General features: G+C 42.1%; 1 protein-coding gene across 5 annotated transcripts in view; it reads left to right on the forward strand.

The window, feature by feature from the left end:
- Nucleotides 1-1,115: 1,115 nt before the first annotated feature.
- The window catches only part of AGFG1 (ArfGAP with FG repeats 1), a gene marked incomplete at both ends in the record, with an annotated part of 70,707 nt that continues 56,333 nt past the window's right edge, over nucleotides 1,116-15,489 (forward strand). For all 5 annotated transcript variants that reach the window (XM_084230188.1, XM_084230189.1, XM_084230190.1 and 2 more), the window contains one exon: nucleotides 1,116-1,282. In XM_084230188.1, the coding sequence (XP_084086314.1) occupies nucleotides 1,116-1,282 (167 nt within the window). The remainder of the gene's footprint in view (nucleotides 1,283-15,489) is intronic.

The raw sequence follows: 15,489 nt of genomic DNA on the forward strand, positions 1-15,489 counted from the left end.
CAGGGAGGGCAGACGACAGAGGAGTGGAGAAAACACCCAGAGTGGGCAGCTCGGAGTCTAAAAGGAGAAGCCAGACAACACTGTGAATGCTAAAGAAGAAACTGGACTCAAAGGACTAGAATTAGGAAAAAACAGCATAGCATGTGTGCGAGCGACTTTCCAGGAGGGTGGGCTGCCAACATTCAGTCGGTCTCCCCAAAGGGAAGTTGTCTGTCATGCAGGCCTCAAAGTCGGGGCCGTCCAGCCTTCTCAGCCCGCTGGGGTCACCTGCCTCTATTCTTGCTCCACTTTGGCCAGGTCAGGGACTTCTGGTTGCTGTAAGGGGGTGAGGGGGAGTTGGGGGGCGGGCAGATCTCTCTGGCACCTAGTAGGTAGAAACCGGGGACTCTGCTCAGCATCTTACAATGTATAGGGCAGTCCACACACCAAAAAGTCCTCTAGTCCAGGATGTCAGGGGTGGCAAGGCTCCCGAAGCAGAAGCGAGCGGGCAGTTTGGCCCAGGACAGGAAGATGATGAGAGAGAGAGGCTGGGCTAGCCCAGGGGGCGCTTTGGGGGACACGATGAGGCGCTTGGAGTTATTCCGAAAGCCGGGGGCAGCCTTGGCGCGTTTTAAGGCGGGGCGGGGGGCGCAGCCCAGGCCCCGCGCGCGGCACCCGGCGGCGCCGCGGCCCTATTGTCCACCCTCCGCGCGGCTCCCCGCGTGGCCGGCTCCCGCCCCTTCCCGCAGCGGGCGCGGCGCGGCCGCAGTGACTCCTCCTGGCCAGCAGGGGGCGCCGGCCGGCACTTGGCCTCCGGCCGCCCGGGGCGGGCCTCCTCTTGCCGTCCCCCTTGCTCGTCCTCTCCCCTCAGGAGAAGTCGGGAAGGTGGCGGCGGCGGCGGTTGTCCCGGCCCGGCCGGTCGGTGTGGCCCGTCAGCCCGCGCTCCGCAGCGTCGGCGCCGCGTCCAGCGCGCCCGAGCCGAGGGCGGCCGCCAGGGCCCGCGCGGGCGGAGGGCGGCGGGCGGCGCGCGGGCGGAGGGCGGCGGCCGCGGCCAGGGCGGCCGGGGGGAGCGCGGGGCCCGGGGCGCCGCGCCGCCCGCTGCCGGCCCGGCCGGCCTGGTCCCCGGCGCCGCGGCCATGGCGGCCAGCGCCAAGCGGAAGCAGGAGGAGAAGCACCTGAAGATGCTGCGGGACATGACGGGGCTCCCGCACAACCGCAAGTGCTTCGACTGCGACCAGCGCGGCCCCACCTACGTGAACATGACGGTCGGCTCGTTCGTGTGCACGTCCTGCTCGGGCAGCCTGTGAGTGCGGCGGGCGCGGGGGGCGCGGGGCGCGGGCGGCCGTTGGGCGCGGGCTCGGCCCGGGGGCGCGGGTGGGGCCCGGCCGTTCGCCCGCGGGCCGGGGCGGCGCTTTCGCTTTCGCCGGGCGGGGGCGCGGGCCGGCGGCCGGGCTGCGGGGGCCGGCGGGGCGGGGGTCCGCGGGGGCGCCCTTCGAGCCGCGCTGGGCCCCCGGGAGCCGGCGCCGCCGCCCTCGGGCCTCGCCCGGGCGCGCACCCCGCGGGGCCTTTGTGCGCCCCGCCCGGCGCGCCCCCCGCCCGGCACCTGCGGGCCCCCCGAGGGCTCCGGAGCCCGCTGGGGCGGCGGGACCGCGGCGACGCCGCGCCGGGCTCTGCCCCTCGGGGCGGGCGGCCCCGGGCCCGGGAGGGCGCGGGCACGCGGGAGTCGTGGCGGGGCGAGCGGGTCTCGGGGGGCCGCGCCGGGAAGCCCCGGGGAGAAAGTTGGAGAGGCTCCCTGTGGAGGGGCGGAGGGCGCCGGCGAGCTGCGGGGGTGAGCGAGCAGGGCCCGAGGGAGCCGTGAGGCGTGGGGGGGGGTCCCCGGGGCCGGGCTCGACGGGGGGCCCGTCCTGCGGGGGGCGCGCGGCGGGGAGCCGCCCCTGCGCCCCAAGACGGGCCGCGCGGGCTGGAGGTGCGCGCCCCGAGGCCCTCGGGGGGACCGGGCGGTTGGGGTGTGTGGACGGCGTCGGGAGCTGCCCGCGGTGAGGCCTCCGAGCGTGGCGCTTCCTCGGGAAAGTTCACAGATGGTTCTGGAACCGGGGAGAAGCCCCGACGGCTCGGCCTCAGGCTCCGGGTGGGAGTCCGCGCGAGTCCCCGGCCGTCCCGCGTCTCCGGGGCGTTGGGTCACCCCCCGCCCCCCATCTTTTGTACGGTTACTGCTGAGACAGAATGTACACGGGAAAATCCGTTTTTGGAGAAGGCAGGCCCCGTTCAGCAGCGCAGCGGCTGTTTTTCTTCTTCAGTTCGGGGAAGGCAGTTGGGCTTCGCGCTGCTGCTTCAGCTCAGGGGGCTGCCGGGCCCCGAGCCGCCGCGGGCGCTGACCACAGCGGGATCCTCGCCGCCGGCGCTCCGGTGGGGGGTGGTGGTAGCGTCAGTAGTGAAACACTCAGTAAAATAACTTGAGAAACCGTGTTTGCCGAGAGGTGAAAGCCAGGCAGGATCCTGAGACATGGATCGTTAGTTGATGATTCTGGGGAGTTGGTGAGGCCCGAATCACGGGCGAGGCGGGTGTCGGAGACGCGCGCTCGTGCTGAGCGTTTGAGACCGCAGGGAAGTGACTTCTGTTGGGCAACTTGGCTCTCAATGAAGCCAGCAGTCTAGTTTATCTTAAGTGTGTTTGCCTGTTACTGTATGCGTAGTAGAGGCACATCTCCTGCTTCTAGTAAACGCGACATCCTTTGCTAGCATTTGAAGAGTTCGTGTGAGAGATTCGTGTCTGTGCGGTGGGGGCTTGTGGCGTTTCTGAGTCGCCCTTTGTGAGTACAGGGGAGCAGGGTTTCCTTGCAGTAGATGCGAACCATCGAGACGTATTTACACACTTCCTCCTGTAGTCCACCGTTCAGAAACACTTCTGTGTTAAAGCCCATCTCAGTATGACACTAGTTTATTTAATGGTATTTAATTTGTAATAATAGAACCTGACGTCTCTTTCGTGGTTATTACATTCACAGTTATTGCTCATTTGGCTTGTGTCAGACACCGTGGGAAGCGCGGTGTTACTCGGTTCAGCTGTTCTTAAGCTTGCATTCTAAATAAGTACAGATTTTGGACACTGGCACTTTGTGACTTAGCCAAGGTATTAAGCCAGCTCTCCACATACAGTGTGGCTTGAATCTAACCCTCAACCATGATTCTTTTCTATGTGATAAGAGGACAGTAATATAAAGCTAAAGGCTGTTAGGATTAAATGGTTCAATTCATCGAATATTTATTGAACACATACTGTGTAGCTAAGCACGTACACAACTAAGTAGACATGCTGGTTGCCATTCAGAAACTTGTGCCTAGAAAATGCTCATACACAGTAAATGGTACCATGAACTCTAAATTTTAGCAGTCGCATGCCTTTTACCATACATGTAGCAATATCTTTGTTTAAATAAATTGAACAAAATTATAATAACATTACTAATTTCAGAGCTAATCTTTCCCATTTTTGCCCCTAGATGTCTTATATGATGCTTGTTTGGAGTACGTGACTGAATTCAGATCAGAATCTTTAAATAGATTGGATTTAGATGTGGTCAGACCATTTATTAGTAAGGCGGAGGGGAGTGTTCTTAGTGCTTAATTTGTCGCTTTCTTGTTCTGTTTACAGAAAAAATGATGTAAGGACACTATTACAGTCAACAATTAAACATACATTTAAAGAACTTTTAGTTGATTTAAAGATTAGTTTTAGATCAAGTTGTTCTATGGAAACTTAATATTAGTGTAATTAGTAAATAATATGAGAATATTATCCTATCCTTAAAATGATTCTGGAATTTTTCAAAGAGGGTTTAGAAAAAATTAATAACATTGGAGAAACACTTGGTCCTTCTGAACTCAAGCTATTTATGTGAGCAGTGCATTTAAATTTGGAATTTCACAGGTGGAGATAAGTAAACGGATAGTAATTTATAATCCATTAATTTGTGTACATTTTGACTTTATAGCGAATACTTATCGCAAGAATTTTAATTTTTAAAATTTAACTTGGACTGATGAAAGGTGGATTTTTTTTGTTTTTGTTTTTTTGTGGGACCCTCCCGGGTGGCGGGGGAACAAACCGGCACTGCAGAGGCTGCAGGCAGCCTCACAGCCCAGCGCTCAACTGCTGTGCCACCAGGGGAGGCCCTGAAAGGTGGTTTTTATACAGGTATTAGCATGAGTGGATTACAGTCAAGCACTCTTGGAGGTGTTTATAATATTGAAGACTTCATGAGGTCACAGTGGGCAGTGATTAATATCCTTCATTCATTTTTCACAATTTTTAGTATTCTAACTTGGCTATATTCCATGAGATACTTTGACAGTGTAGTATACTTACAATTTCGTGTGTAAGTGGGAACATTGATAATGTTTTCAGTTGTGAGGGGCAGAAGTTTTTTGTAAAGCAAATATCAGGTGGCAGTCAGTAGTACATGTGTTGGGGAATACAACAACTAAAGTGCTTATTGAAATGAAAGATACAATAATAATAATTACTAGTAACACTTATGGAGTGCTGTGTGCCAGGCACTCTTCTGTAACATTCATGAGGAAGTACTATTACCCCCAGGACTTTAAATTGTAAACTTAGTGTATCCTCTCAGTGCTTTGTTGTGATACCTTACTTAACTTAGGATCTAAAACAGAGGTGGATTCTACTACTAACAAATGTAGAGAGTTCCCATGAATTACTGTAAATGTGAATTATGTATTTCGGTAATTTGAATGGTAAGTTTTACTTCACTGGACTTTAAAAGGTAGGACAGTCAGGATGCGTCATAGATTTTTGTTTCATATTTAAGACATTTAAGACTTTTTTAAAAGGAACTTCATAACCTCAGATATATTTTTAACTGAATTTTATTCAGAAACTATTGTTGCATATTGTGAGTCAAAGGGTATATGGTGCTGTTTCGATACCGTTTTTTTTAAATTTGGCATATCTCTTGCTTGTTGTTGGTCTTCGAACTGTAATTCGAAGCTCTCATCCTGTGCATGTAGGATTGATAGTGGGTAGGTTTATGAAAGTCATTTGAAGACAGCATAAAGACATGCATATACATATGTGTATATAAATATATTCAGCTTTTTTATTTTCACATATCACTGTTAATTTGCTAATACTTCCATGTATCGCCTAGGACTGTTCTTTGAATGTGATGTCCCCTTTATATAACCGAGACTTGCAGTGTGGTATTTATGATTTTTACAATTTAAGTTACTTTTAAAGCAGTTTGAGTGCTGAATTGTTTTAGATCTTTTTTGTTTGTCTTTTACATTTCCTGTATGCAACTGAATAACATTTCATAGTGACTTGATTTAGTTGCCTCTAAAATATTTCACTTATTTTTTCTTTTTTTTAAAGATTTATTTATTTATACAAGCACTGGGTACAGTCAGAAGCGCGGGAGGGTGATAGAATTCACCAGAGCAGGGAGCAGAGCAGGCAGAAGGACCGAAGTACACTGCTGAGGGGAGCAGCGGGGGGCAGGAGAGGTCTGTGCGTCATGTGGGACCCTCCCCCAGTGGCTCGGGAGCAGCGGGGATCAAACCGGCGCTGCAGAGGCTGCGGGCAGCTTTGCAACCCAGCGCTCAACCGCTGTGCCACCGGGGAGGCCCTATTTCACTTATTTTTTATGGAAACAATTTTCACTTGTGTCAGTGTTTTCACTTAAACTTTATCAGAAACTATACCAATTTTATCACGAAGTGCTATACCAAACAAATCTCTTTTTTTTAAAGATTTATTTGTTTGTGTGTTTGTTTGTTTATTTATTTATTTATACAAGCACTGGGTACAGTCAGAAGCACAGGAGGGTGAGAGAATTCACTAGAGCCAGAGCAAGGAGCAGAACAGGCAGACTGACGAAGTACACTGCTGAGGGGAGCAGTGGGCGCAGCAGGAGAAGTCTGTGCACCATGTGGGACCCTCGCTGGCGGCTGGGGATTGAACTGGCGCTGCAGAAGCTGCAGGCAGCTTTGCAGCCCAGCGCTCAACCGCTGCGCCACTGGGGAGCCCCCAAACAACTCTTGATAAGCATAAACTTCAGTTGAGTTGGATGGAGCAGGAGAGAGTGATGATCTAGCCATAAATGATCATTGTACAGTAGACATTTGCTATAGGATTTTCATTGGGAAGGAAAAACATAAATTCATTAAGTAAATTGATTAAAAGGGACTCCTCAGCAGTGCTGTGAGCACCTTCTGTCCCAGAAGCACTCTGCAGCACACAGGGCATAGTAGCATCATTTAACTTTGGTACAAAGGCATCATTTTCATGTCATTTGTCTCAGTTCTTCTCTCATTTGTCTATGTTTTTTGACATAATATGATTGCAAACATTTTGACTTTAGTCAGTTACAAAATAGGGTCTGTACAGTATATATTAGTATATGTTAAATTTATATTGGAATTTTAAGTATCAGTGAATTGGATTTTAAGTGAAAAAATGAAAATGTTTCAAGGAACTTGCTCACTTCTGGACTTCAATTGATAAAAACCATTGCCTTTTTAGAAACCTCTGTATCTATTTCAGTATCTGTCTTGGGAAAATAAGCAAATTTTTAACCTAATATTTTAACTCTTTTCTATGCAATATGCATAATGCTCACATTCTTGAGAAACTCCTATGGAGGTATTCAGGACTCATTACCCTTTCCAGTTTTTCCCTACTCATTAATGCATTTCGTAATTTAAGTAATCAAAGTGATGGTTATCTAGGAGTACATGCCTTGTATTCCTCTGCTCATTTAAAAAAAATGTAAATCATGTGTATACCTTTAGATGCTTTCATTAGCAGTGAGTATCGTAACATCTGTACAAGACACCTGATTGGACATGATTGGAATGAACTTCCTTAACTTCATAGTCGGATGGGAAACTTAATTTGAATCAACTGAAATAGAGAATGACTGCTTTTTTAAAAGTTAGAACGTGTTTTTTCAAACACTCCTGAGTAAGACAAAGTATCTTTTTGATAAGTACTATTACTGTTTTTTGGAGGGAAGGAAGTCATAATTACACCTTGCTTTTATTATGGTTGCTTGTTTCAAGAGGTCCTTTTACAAACTGAAACTGTAAGGAATTTTATCAGGGTGATAAGGATTGAAACTATCAATGCGAATCTTTGGCAGGAAACAGAAATGCTATTAACTTAAAGAGGAAAAGACTAGGGATTGGGAATTGATGCACATGGTTGCTCTCTTTGGGTAATTTAAGGCTTGTTGGTAGAGATCATTTGCTGCCTAGGGGAAGATATGAGACCACTGTATGGAAGTTACTGAGAAACATGTATTTAGAAAAGGAAAAGACATTTCCCTTGTATTTGTCACATTTTATAAGATCTTTGATGGAGAAGTATAAAAATCAATAAAAACGATAATGTTGGGAAGATAAAACTCTTCCTCTTTTCTCCTAACCTTTTTCTCTTGCCCAGTGAATCGTGGTAAGTTCAGACTTCAAGCAGTTGTGTTCAGTGGGTACATCTATACAGGTTGCTAGTGTTCAGTAAAGAAACTTGATAGTTTTGAAATTTAAGAATTCCTTGCTTTTTCTCAGTGCTTTTTCATCAAAGAAAACAACTTAGAAGTAGATGTTGTTTGACTTTGAAGAGCAAGGACCATTTATTTTCAGTTCGTTTTTGTTTAATTTTAAATTCAGTTTTTGTTAAAAGAATATGTATATGTAATTAAAAAAAGCAGAGATTTAAATGAAGCAGTCACTGCTTCTCTGCCTCCATTTTTGATTACTGTGGGCTGTAACTTCAAACTCTTGTTCTTTCCTTCTATGTTTGCCTTCGTGTTTCTAACTAGTATATAGTTTTGGTTTTTTTTTTTTCAATTTTGTCTTTTGTTGACTTCCCTACTGTACAAGGAGAAAGATAAGGATTTGCCTCTTGAACCCCTTCTCATCCTGACATCTGTACTCTCCTCTTACCCCTCAAGTATCAAGATTTGTGGTTGAATCATTTCACTTTTTGCTTTATTGCTACTACATGCATATTCTCTGTTGAGTCATGTAGTGTATTACTGTTTTTCTTGTACTGCCCATCTCCCTGCCCCCCCCCAAAGTTTATGATTGTCTTTGTTTTCTTCATTTGCTTATTTTTCCATATATGTATCATAAATATTATGTATTCCTGGATAAATGCTATCTGGCTGAGCTATAAAAGTTCTTTCAGTATGTTCAGACATACTGAGTCTCTTTTTAAAATCCTTACTTTGATAAATCCTTTATAGATACTTCTATTCTCTTATCTATAAATGCTGCACTGTATGCTGTAAATCTGTAATTGTGGGACTTTGCTTATACCTTCATTCTGGAAATTACTTTTATACCTTACTTGTGTTTGACCCTCTCTTTGCAGGAACCCGGCATCCCTATAGTCTGCTGATTAGAGATTAACTGGAGATTGTTTTTAAGAGCTACCTGGTTTTCCTACTGTCATTTTTAAAATAAGTTTGTCTGCATTCACAAGGGTGAAAACACTTTACCCTAAGATGCTGTGCAGTTATTTTCAAAGCTTCAGTATTGCTGCTGTCAAGTCTGATGCTATTCTTATTACTGATCCTTTGTGCCCCGTTTTTCCCTTCCCTCTTTGAGAGTATATATGATCTTTTTTTAAAAGGATTTGATTATTTATTTATTTATTTATGCAAGCACTGGGTACAGTCAGAAGCACGGGAGGGTGAGAGAATTCACCAGAGCCAGAGCTGGGAGCAGAGCAGGCAGACTGATGGAGCACACTGCTGAGGGGAGCAGCAGGCGGCAGGAGAGGTCTGCGCGCCATGTGGGACCCTCCTTTGGTGGCTGGGGAGCAGCTGGGGATCGAATCCGTGCCACAGAGGCTGTGGGCAACTTTGCAACCCAGCACTCAACTGCTGCGCCACCAGGGAGGCCCGAGAGTATATATGATCTTTTTATCCCTGCTGTCCTGAGATTTATATTGAAGCATTTGGGGTGTAAGTCTTTTGTTCAGTATTTTAGGCATATTTTAGACTCAGTGATTTGGAAACTCATGCTTTTTTGAGTTTGGAAATGTTACATTGACTCTTGGGAGTAATAAAAAAAAGCCTGGCTACCACTTTTCTGGGGAGGAAGTTAAGAACGGGGTCTGGGGACATCTGATACCTTACTCAGTATGTAGACTCATAACTGAGCTCTCAGTTTTTAGTCTGATACTTAATAACGGTCCTTATTTATGCCTGAATCCAGATCCTATTTGGTATAATCTCCAGAGTAAATTTCCCTTCACGTTGTGCAAAAATGAAAAATGATGTAAAAAATGTATAAAATAAAAAATATAATAATAAAATAAATTTCCCTTCAGATGTCTGTCTGGTGCCTGGGAGGGGTAGGTAGTCTTGTGGCTATAGGAGAACTGGGATTTTAACTATTTTGATTCACTTAAATCATTTCATTGGAGTTTGGAGAGATAGTGAAGACATGCTTAGGTTTTGTCCACCACTTTTAACTGGAATACCTTAATTAGATTCGTTAGCTTTTGACTATTATTTTGTAGATGTTTTTCCTAAGAATTACATTACCTTACAATGTAGTATTTGTGACTTTCAAACAAACCCCCAAATTCAGTTGTGGTTTAGAGCATGTTATATATGTGTATGTATATGTTTGTATTTCCAGTGTTTTTTTTTGTTTTTTGTTGTTCGTTTTTTTTTTTTTTTAATTTTTGCATAGAAGAACTGGGGTATAAGCCAGAGGTGTGGGGCGTGAGAGGATTGAGAGATAGAGTAGGGAGCCGAACAGGAGGATCTACTGAAATTCACTACTGAGAGGAGCAGTGGGCGAGACAGGAGAGGTCTGCTGTGCTATGTAGGTTAGCTCCGGGGCCTGGATTGAACTCAGGCTTTGTAGAGGTGATAGTGCTGAGACTTAAACCCTAGGCCACCAGGGCGGCCCTGTATTTCCAGTGTTTTAAAGTTGCATTCTGGGCAGACTGAAATTTTGTAGTATTCAGTATTTATAATGTCTTGATGCCAATAGTCTGTAGAAATCTTGATAGCCTATTTAAGGCACCTCCATCTGTTGTGGATTTTAAATGTATAATTTTTATAATGTGATATAAATAATATTTTTACTAAATAACTAGGACTGACTTAGATGTAAATGTTGAGTTAACTTTCTTCAGTTTATGTCAACATTGTTTGCAACCAACCATTTAAATTTCCACAGCCTACTAAAATATTTTAACCAACTTCTCTTCAAGCAGGAGAAAAATGATAAAATTAAATAAGCTTTCTTATTTATTCATCTAGTACACATTGTTATTTGAGTTCAGCAGATAGCTCTGCAAGATACTTTGAGGCACAGTTAGGAGTAGCATGCTTGCGAACATACAGAATGAGTCATCATCTGGCTTCAGTCATACCTAGGGTGGGGGTCATTAAAACTGGAACTGCTGGGGAATCCTGCATGTGACTTACTTGCATTGCAAAACATGGTGCCACCAGTAGGTGACATTGAAAACTCTTGAAACCAATTAACTGGCAAATAGACTTTCAGAATATCAGAACTGTTATTAAATGATTCATCTTTTTTTTTTTTTTTTGCATAAACCTAAAGACTTAAAATTTGTATTTTAGGATATGGAATGGGGGGTACTTCAGGATTGGCACTTCAAAAATGATTTGGTTTACTTGCCCAGCAATAGTTATGACTGATGTCATTACCGTAAACTGTAAACACTGAATTCACATGACAGCTAGATTTGGCTTAGCAAATAAAGGGAAATGGTATCAACTTCTAGGAATACAACTTAAAAGTAACTAAGTAAGTAAGTAATTTTGTTTTGATGATCTAAGGATGTCATTCATTCAAATAATCAAACTTGGTAGGTAGAGTAGTTGGTGTGCTCATGAGAAAATAATTTTTGTTAGTATAAAAACTGTAGTTATTATGCATAGTAACAGGGAGTCAGGATTATAGTATTTTATATAAGTTAACGTACATTAAAATTAACTTTTAGTGTCCAGCTCTGTCCTTAGCATATACATAGTTTCATGTAACTGCCAGCACAAACAGAATACGGTGCTGTACAGTCACTCCTTGGGACCTTCACTCCTCTCCTTAAACTCTGGCAGTTAACAGTCTGTCCACCAATCCCTTAGTTTTTCTTTCTGAAAATTTCATGTAATTTATATGAAATAGAGTCATATGGTATCTAACTTTATTAGATTGCCTCATCACTCAGTATGGTACCTTTAAGATTATTCGAGTTTTAGTTGTTGCATATTTCGAAAGTTTATCGGAATATCTATTTATCCAGTGGTAGTGTTCCATTGCTTGTTGTCCCATTTCATGGACAGTTGGAGTGTTTCCCAGTTTGGATGCATACAAATAGAGCTGCTTTAATAGTTATGTGTAGATTTTTTGGTAAATATAAGTTTTCTTTTCACTTGTATAAATACCTAGGGGTGGGATTGCTAGATCATTTACAAGTGTTGGTTTTCAAAATGACTTTTTTTGGGGGGGCGGGTTTGTTTTGATGTTCTCATTGTACTGTGTGCAAGCTGTAAATTTCTTGTACTTTAATACACTTTAATAGTCATCATTACAATTTTACTCTTTATATTAATATTCTAAAGTTAATCAGTAACTTCCCCTGATGCTATAGAGCCTTAGAAGACAGTGTACCCTCCTCACTTAAGTGCTATTGTTGGCAAAATGTTAAATTTGTCCTCTTCTCCCCACCCCTGTAAATTGAAGTTATTTTAATCAGATGATGTTGTTTGTTTATATTTGCCTTTGTATTTACTAGTTCCTTTGCTCACTCCCTTGCGTCTCAGGACCTTCTTGGGGTCATTTTCTTCTTAAAGTGTCTAGAATTTTAATGAAGATCTCCTGAGGTAAACTCTTGGTTTTTGTTTATCTGCTATTTAAGACAGTTTTGCTGGATTTACAACTGTTTCCCCCCCCCCCCCCATTTGGTGATAATATTCAAATGTCTTCTAGTTTCCTTTGAAAAGTCTATTTTGTTTCTTTTGGCTTTTTTTTTTTTTTTTTTTTTTTTTGGTTTGCTTTTGAAGTTTTGCTAAAATTTTTCCAAGTATGGATTTTACTTATCTGGATTTTGACAAATTGTTCTTCTATCTGTAGATGTGTGCCTTTCATTGGATTTAAAACATCTCAGCCATTATCTCTTCAAATATTTCCTCCTCAAATATTTCCTCCTCACTGTTCTTTCAGTTCTCTCTCAAAAGCAAAATTATTGATTAGATATGTTATTCTTTCTAGTGTCTCTCTCCCTCTCTGCCGCGCCCCACACCCAACAACTCTTCTTTTCTCTCTCCTTGTGGGTCTCCTCATTAACTCAATAACTGCTTTGTTGGATTTTTAATGCTCACATTTAGAATTTTGCATATCTAAGAGTTTTGGTTTTTAGATTTGCCTGGTTATCCTGCTAACTGAATATTTCTTACTCATTTTTATTCCATTTAATTCAATTAATTCTGTATACTTGGTTGGTATTTTGTGTGTGATAATTCTAATTTCTAAAGTCTTTGGGAGAGGTGGTATTAAATTTCATTTCTTACTAACTCAAGTTCACTCGTTTTGTTATATGATGATGATTGATATATTTTATTCAACCTAATATGTCCAAATCTTCCTAAGGGAATTTGCATATTGTTCTGTGGGGATCCAGGGATACTAACCAACTTGAAGCTACTTTATTCCCTATCTAGGATTTTAGTTTTAACAAGAATATTTGTTTCTACTCTCGCCTTGTCTTGGCTATTGTTGGTATTTACTTTCTGAGCAGCACAGCATTTTGTATATGAAATGGGCTGTTCTGATCTCAGCTTACTTTCAAATTGTAATATTTTTTTAGGGGTACTTGGAGGTTTCCCTTACTTTCTGGGAACACCAGCAATATGTTAATAATTGTTTTACTATCTTTTTTTGTAACCTGTGGAGTATCTGTCATATTTAGCAGAGGAGTCTTTATTAGATTATCCAGTCTGCTGTAGTATTGGAAGTAGGAATTAAGAATAGATATCAAAGTGGCAGTCTTAAGTACTTTATAAATACAGATTTCCTTTTACTTTATCATTTTGCCTACCACTTTGTGTATGTGAACTTGACATCATGTAGTTCAATCTTGGCTTATTTTTGTGGACATAGTCTTTTCAAATTTAAATTTTAATAAATATTCCACAAGTTTTAGATTTGTATGTTTGTTTTGTTATTATTTCATAGAAAGATGTATAAATATATGTTTTCTGTTAGTTATTCTGGAAATGCTAAAGTTAAAGGAAAATTTATTTGTTTTTTATATGGGGTGAGATTGCTGAATGTTTTGTAGTAGATTGGATTGAGGTAGAATTTACATCTCAACTGAGATCAGGACCAAAAGCAGTTTCACCAGTTGATTTTACTTGGTAACCAACATTTTGGTGTATTGAAAGCAGTGGTAGAGATTGTTCTCCTTGAGCATGGGGGAAGATTTGGCAATAATGGAAACATTTTTGATTGTTGCTGTTGAGTTGGGGATATTACTAACATTTTGTTAGTAGATGTCAGAGATGTAACTCTATAACCTTTGATGCACAGAGCCAAGTGCCCCCTAATCCCCTCCTTGCCTGTCTCCCATCACCTATCTTCGCCCTTTATTTCCCTTCTCTAATTCTTCAGCACATTCACATTTATGTAGTCAGAACTAACTGTCCAGTTTTTTTGACCACTACTCCTTATCAGTTGGACTTTTTGTTATTTTTTCCTTTTTTTTTTTCCTTTTACAGAATAGTACAAATTCATTGTGGAAAACTTTACACGAATAGAAAATAATAAATGGAAAAAACCATTCAATTCCATTATTGTTACATGCAAAAGACTTAACATTGGGCTATTTGGCTTTCCTGTTTTCAGATTTTTTTTATGTTATTCTGAGAATATAATTTTCATTTTAGAAAATTAAAACATAAGCAAAAGTATGCATAATGTTATACAATTTTTATCATTTTTTTAACCACTTCCCTTTTGGTACTGAATGTTTTTCTGTTATGACTTACGTTTGATGAACATCTTGTACATAATTAGCTAGCTTTGTTACAGATTCCATCTTTAGAAATGATTCCTAAATGGGTATTTATTATTGAGTTAAATGGCATGAATGAGATTCTTGATACAAATTGCTGAATTATCCCACCATCAATCAGGTCCACCCATTATCACTGCCGACTAATCCACATTCTACTTACAGACATTGATAGAATGTCTTTAGATTTTTTACTAAGCTACATTTTATAATAAACACATACTATCCATGTACAAAGTTTGGAAAGTAAAAAAGGAAAAGTCTTTGTATATCCTTGCATTGAGACTATAGGAGTAATGGAATATATTGATAAAATGGAATAATGGAATATATTGATAAAAGAACAATTAGAGAACATGGAAATATGTAAAATTTCCTTGGAGTTACTTATAGCCTTACAAAATTGTGTATACTAGTTTTGTATATTGAAAATTATACTAAAATGCATTGAGAGGGCTCATTTAAAGAAATCTTGTAATAGTGTTCTTGTTAAATGGGAAAAAATAGGCTTTCATACTTTGTGAATGCATCCTAGTTGTATTTCATAAGTTCAAAGTTTTATTCATTTTTGTAAGAAAGATAAATACCTTTTGTGTAAATGAACTCCTGATGAATGAAATAAGCTACGTACTGTGCTGCTTTCATGAGATTATATCTGTAAACCTACAACATGGGAAGAGTCAGGGATTTCCTCGTTTAATGATTTGAGTATAGTGGTATAATTATTTGATTCAAAATTTCTTATCCAGAACATACTCTTTTAACAGTGTTTGACATTTCCATTTCCTTTGCCTTTTCTATTTTTTGAAAGGATTCTACAAGGAAGGTTGAAAAGTGAGGGGTTGGCTGGAATACAATGGGGGTATGGAGTAAGGAGAGACAAAGTTGCTTAGTGGGAGGGAGGGAATAGAGGAGAGGAATTTGAGAGAACAGTAATTCCTTCTTAAATTGTTTTGGAATAGAATAGCCTGTAAATGCATACAATAAATTAATAAGCTACCCTGAAAATGGTGAGTTTTTATTCTTATATAAAATTGAAAAAGTCATGCTTTAAGTGAATAAAAATGGCTTTTGTAAATTTTCAATTTAGAAAATCTGTAACTAATCTGTGAAGTTAATTTTTTAATTAATTAATTTATTTATGCATACAAGAGCTAGGGTACAGGCCAGAGATGGGGTGGGGGGCGAGAGCATTCACCAGAGACAGAGTGGGGAGCAGAACAGGCAGACTGACGAAATACACTGCTGAGGGGAGCAGTGGGCGTCAGGAGAGGTCTGTTGCGCCATGTGGGTTTCTGGCAGGCCAGGGATCGAACTCGTGCTGCAGAGACTGCGGATTGCTTCATAGTGCGGTGCTTAACCCCTTGCACCACCAGAGAGGCCCTGTGGAGTTAATTTTTGATGTAGGTTGTGAAGTTACTTGAAAGTAA

Source organism: Talpa europaea (genome assembly GCF_964194135.1).
Source record: "Talpa europaea genome assembly, chromosome: 1".
Classification (NCBI taxonomy): domain Eukaryota; kingdom Metazoa; phylum Chordata; class Mammalia; order Eulipotyphla; family Talpidae; genus Talpa; species Talpa europaea.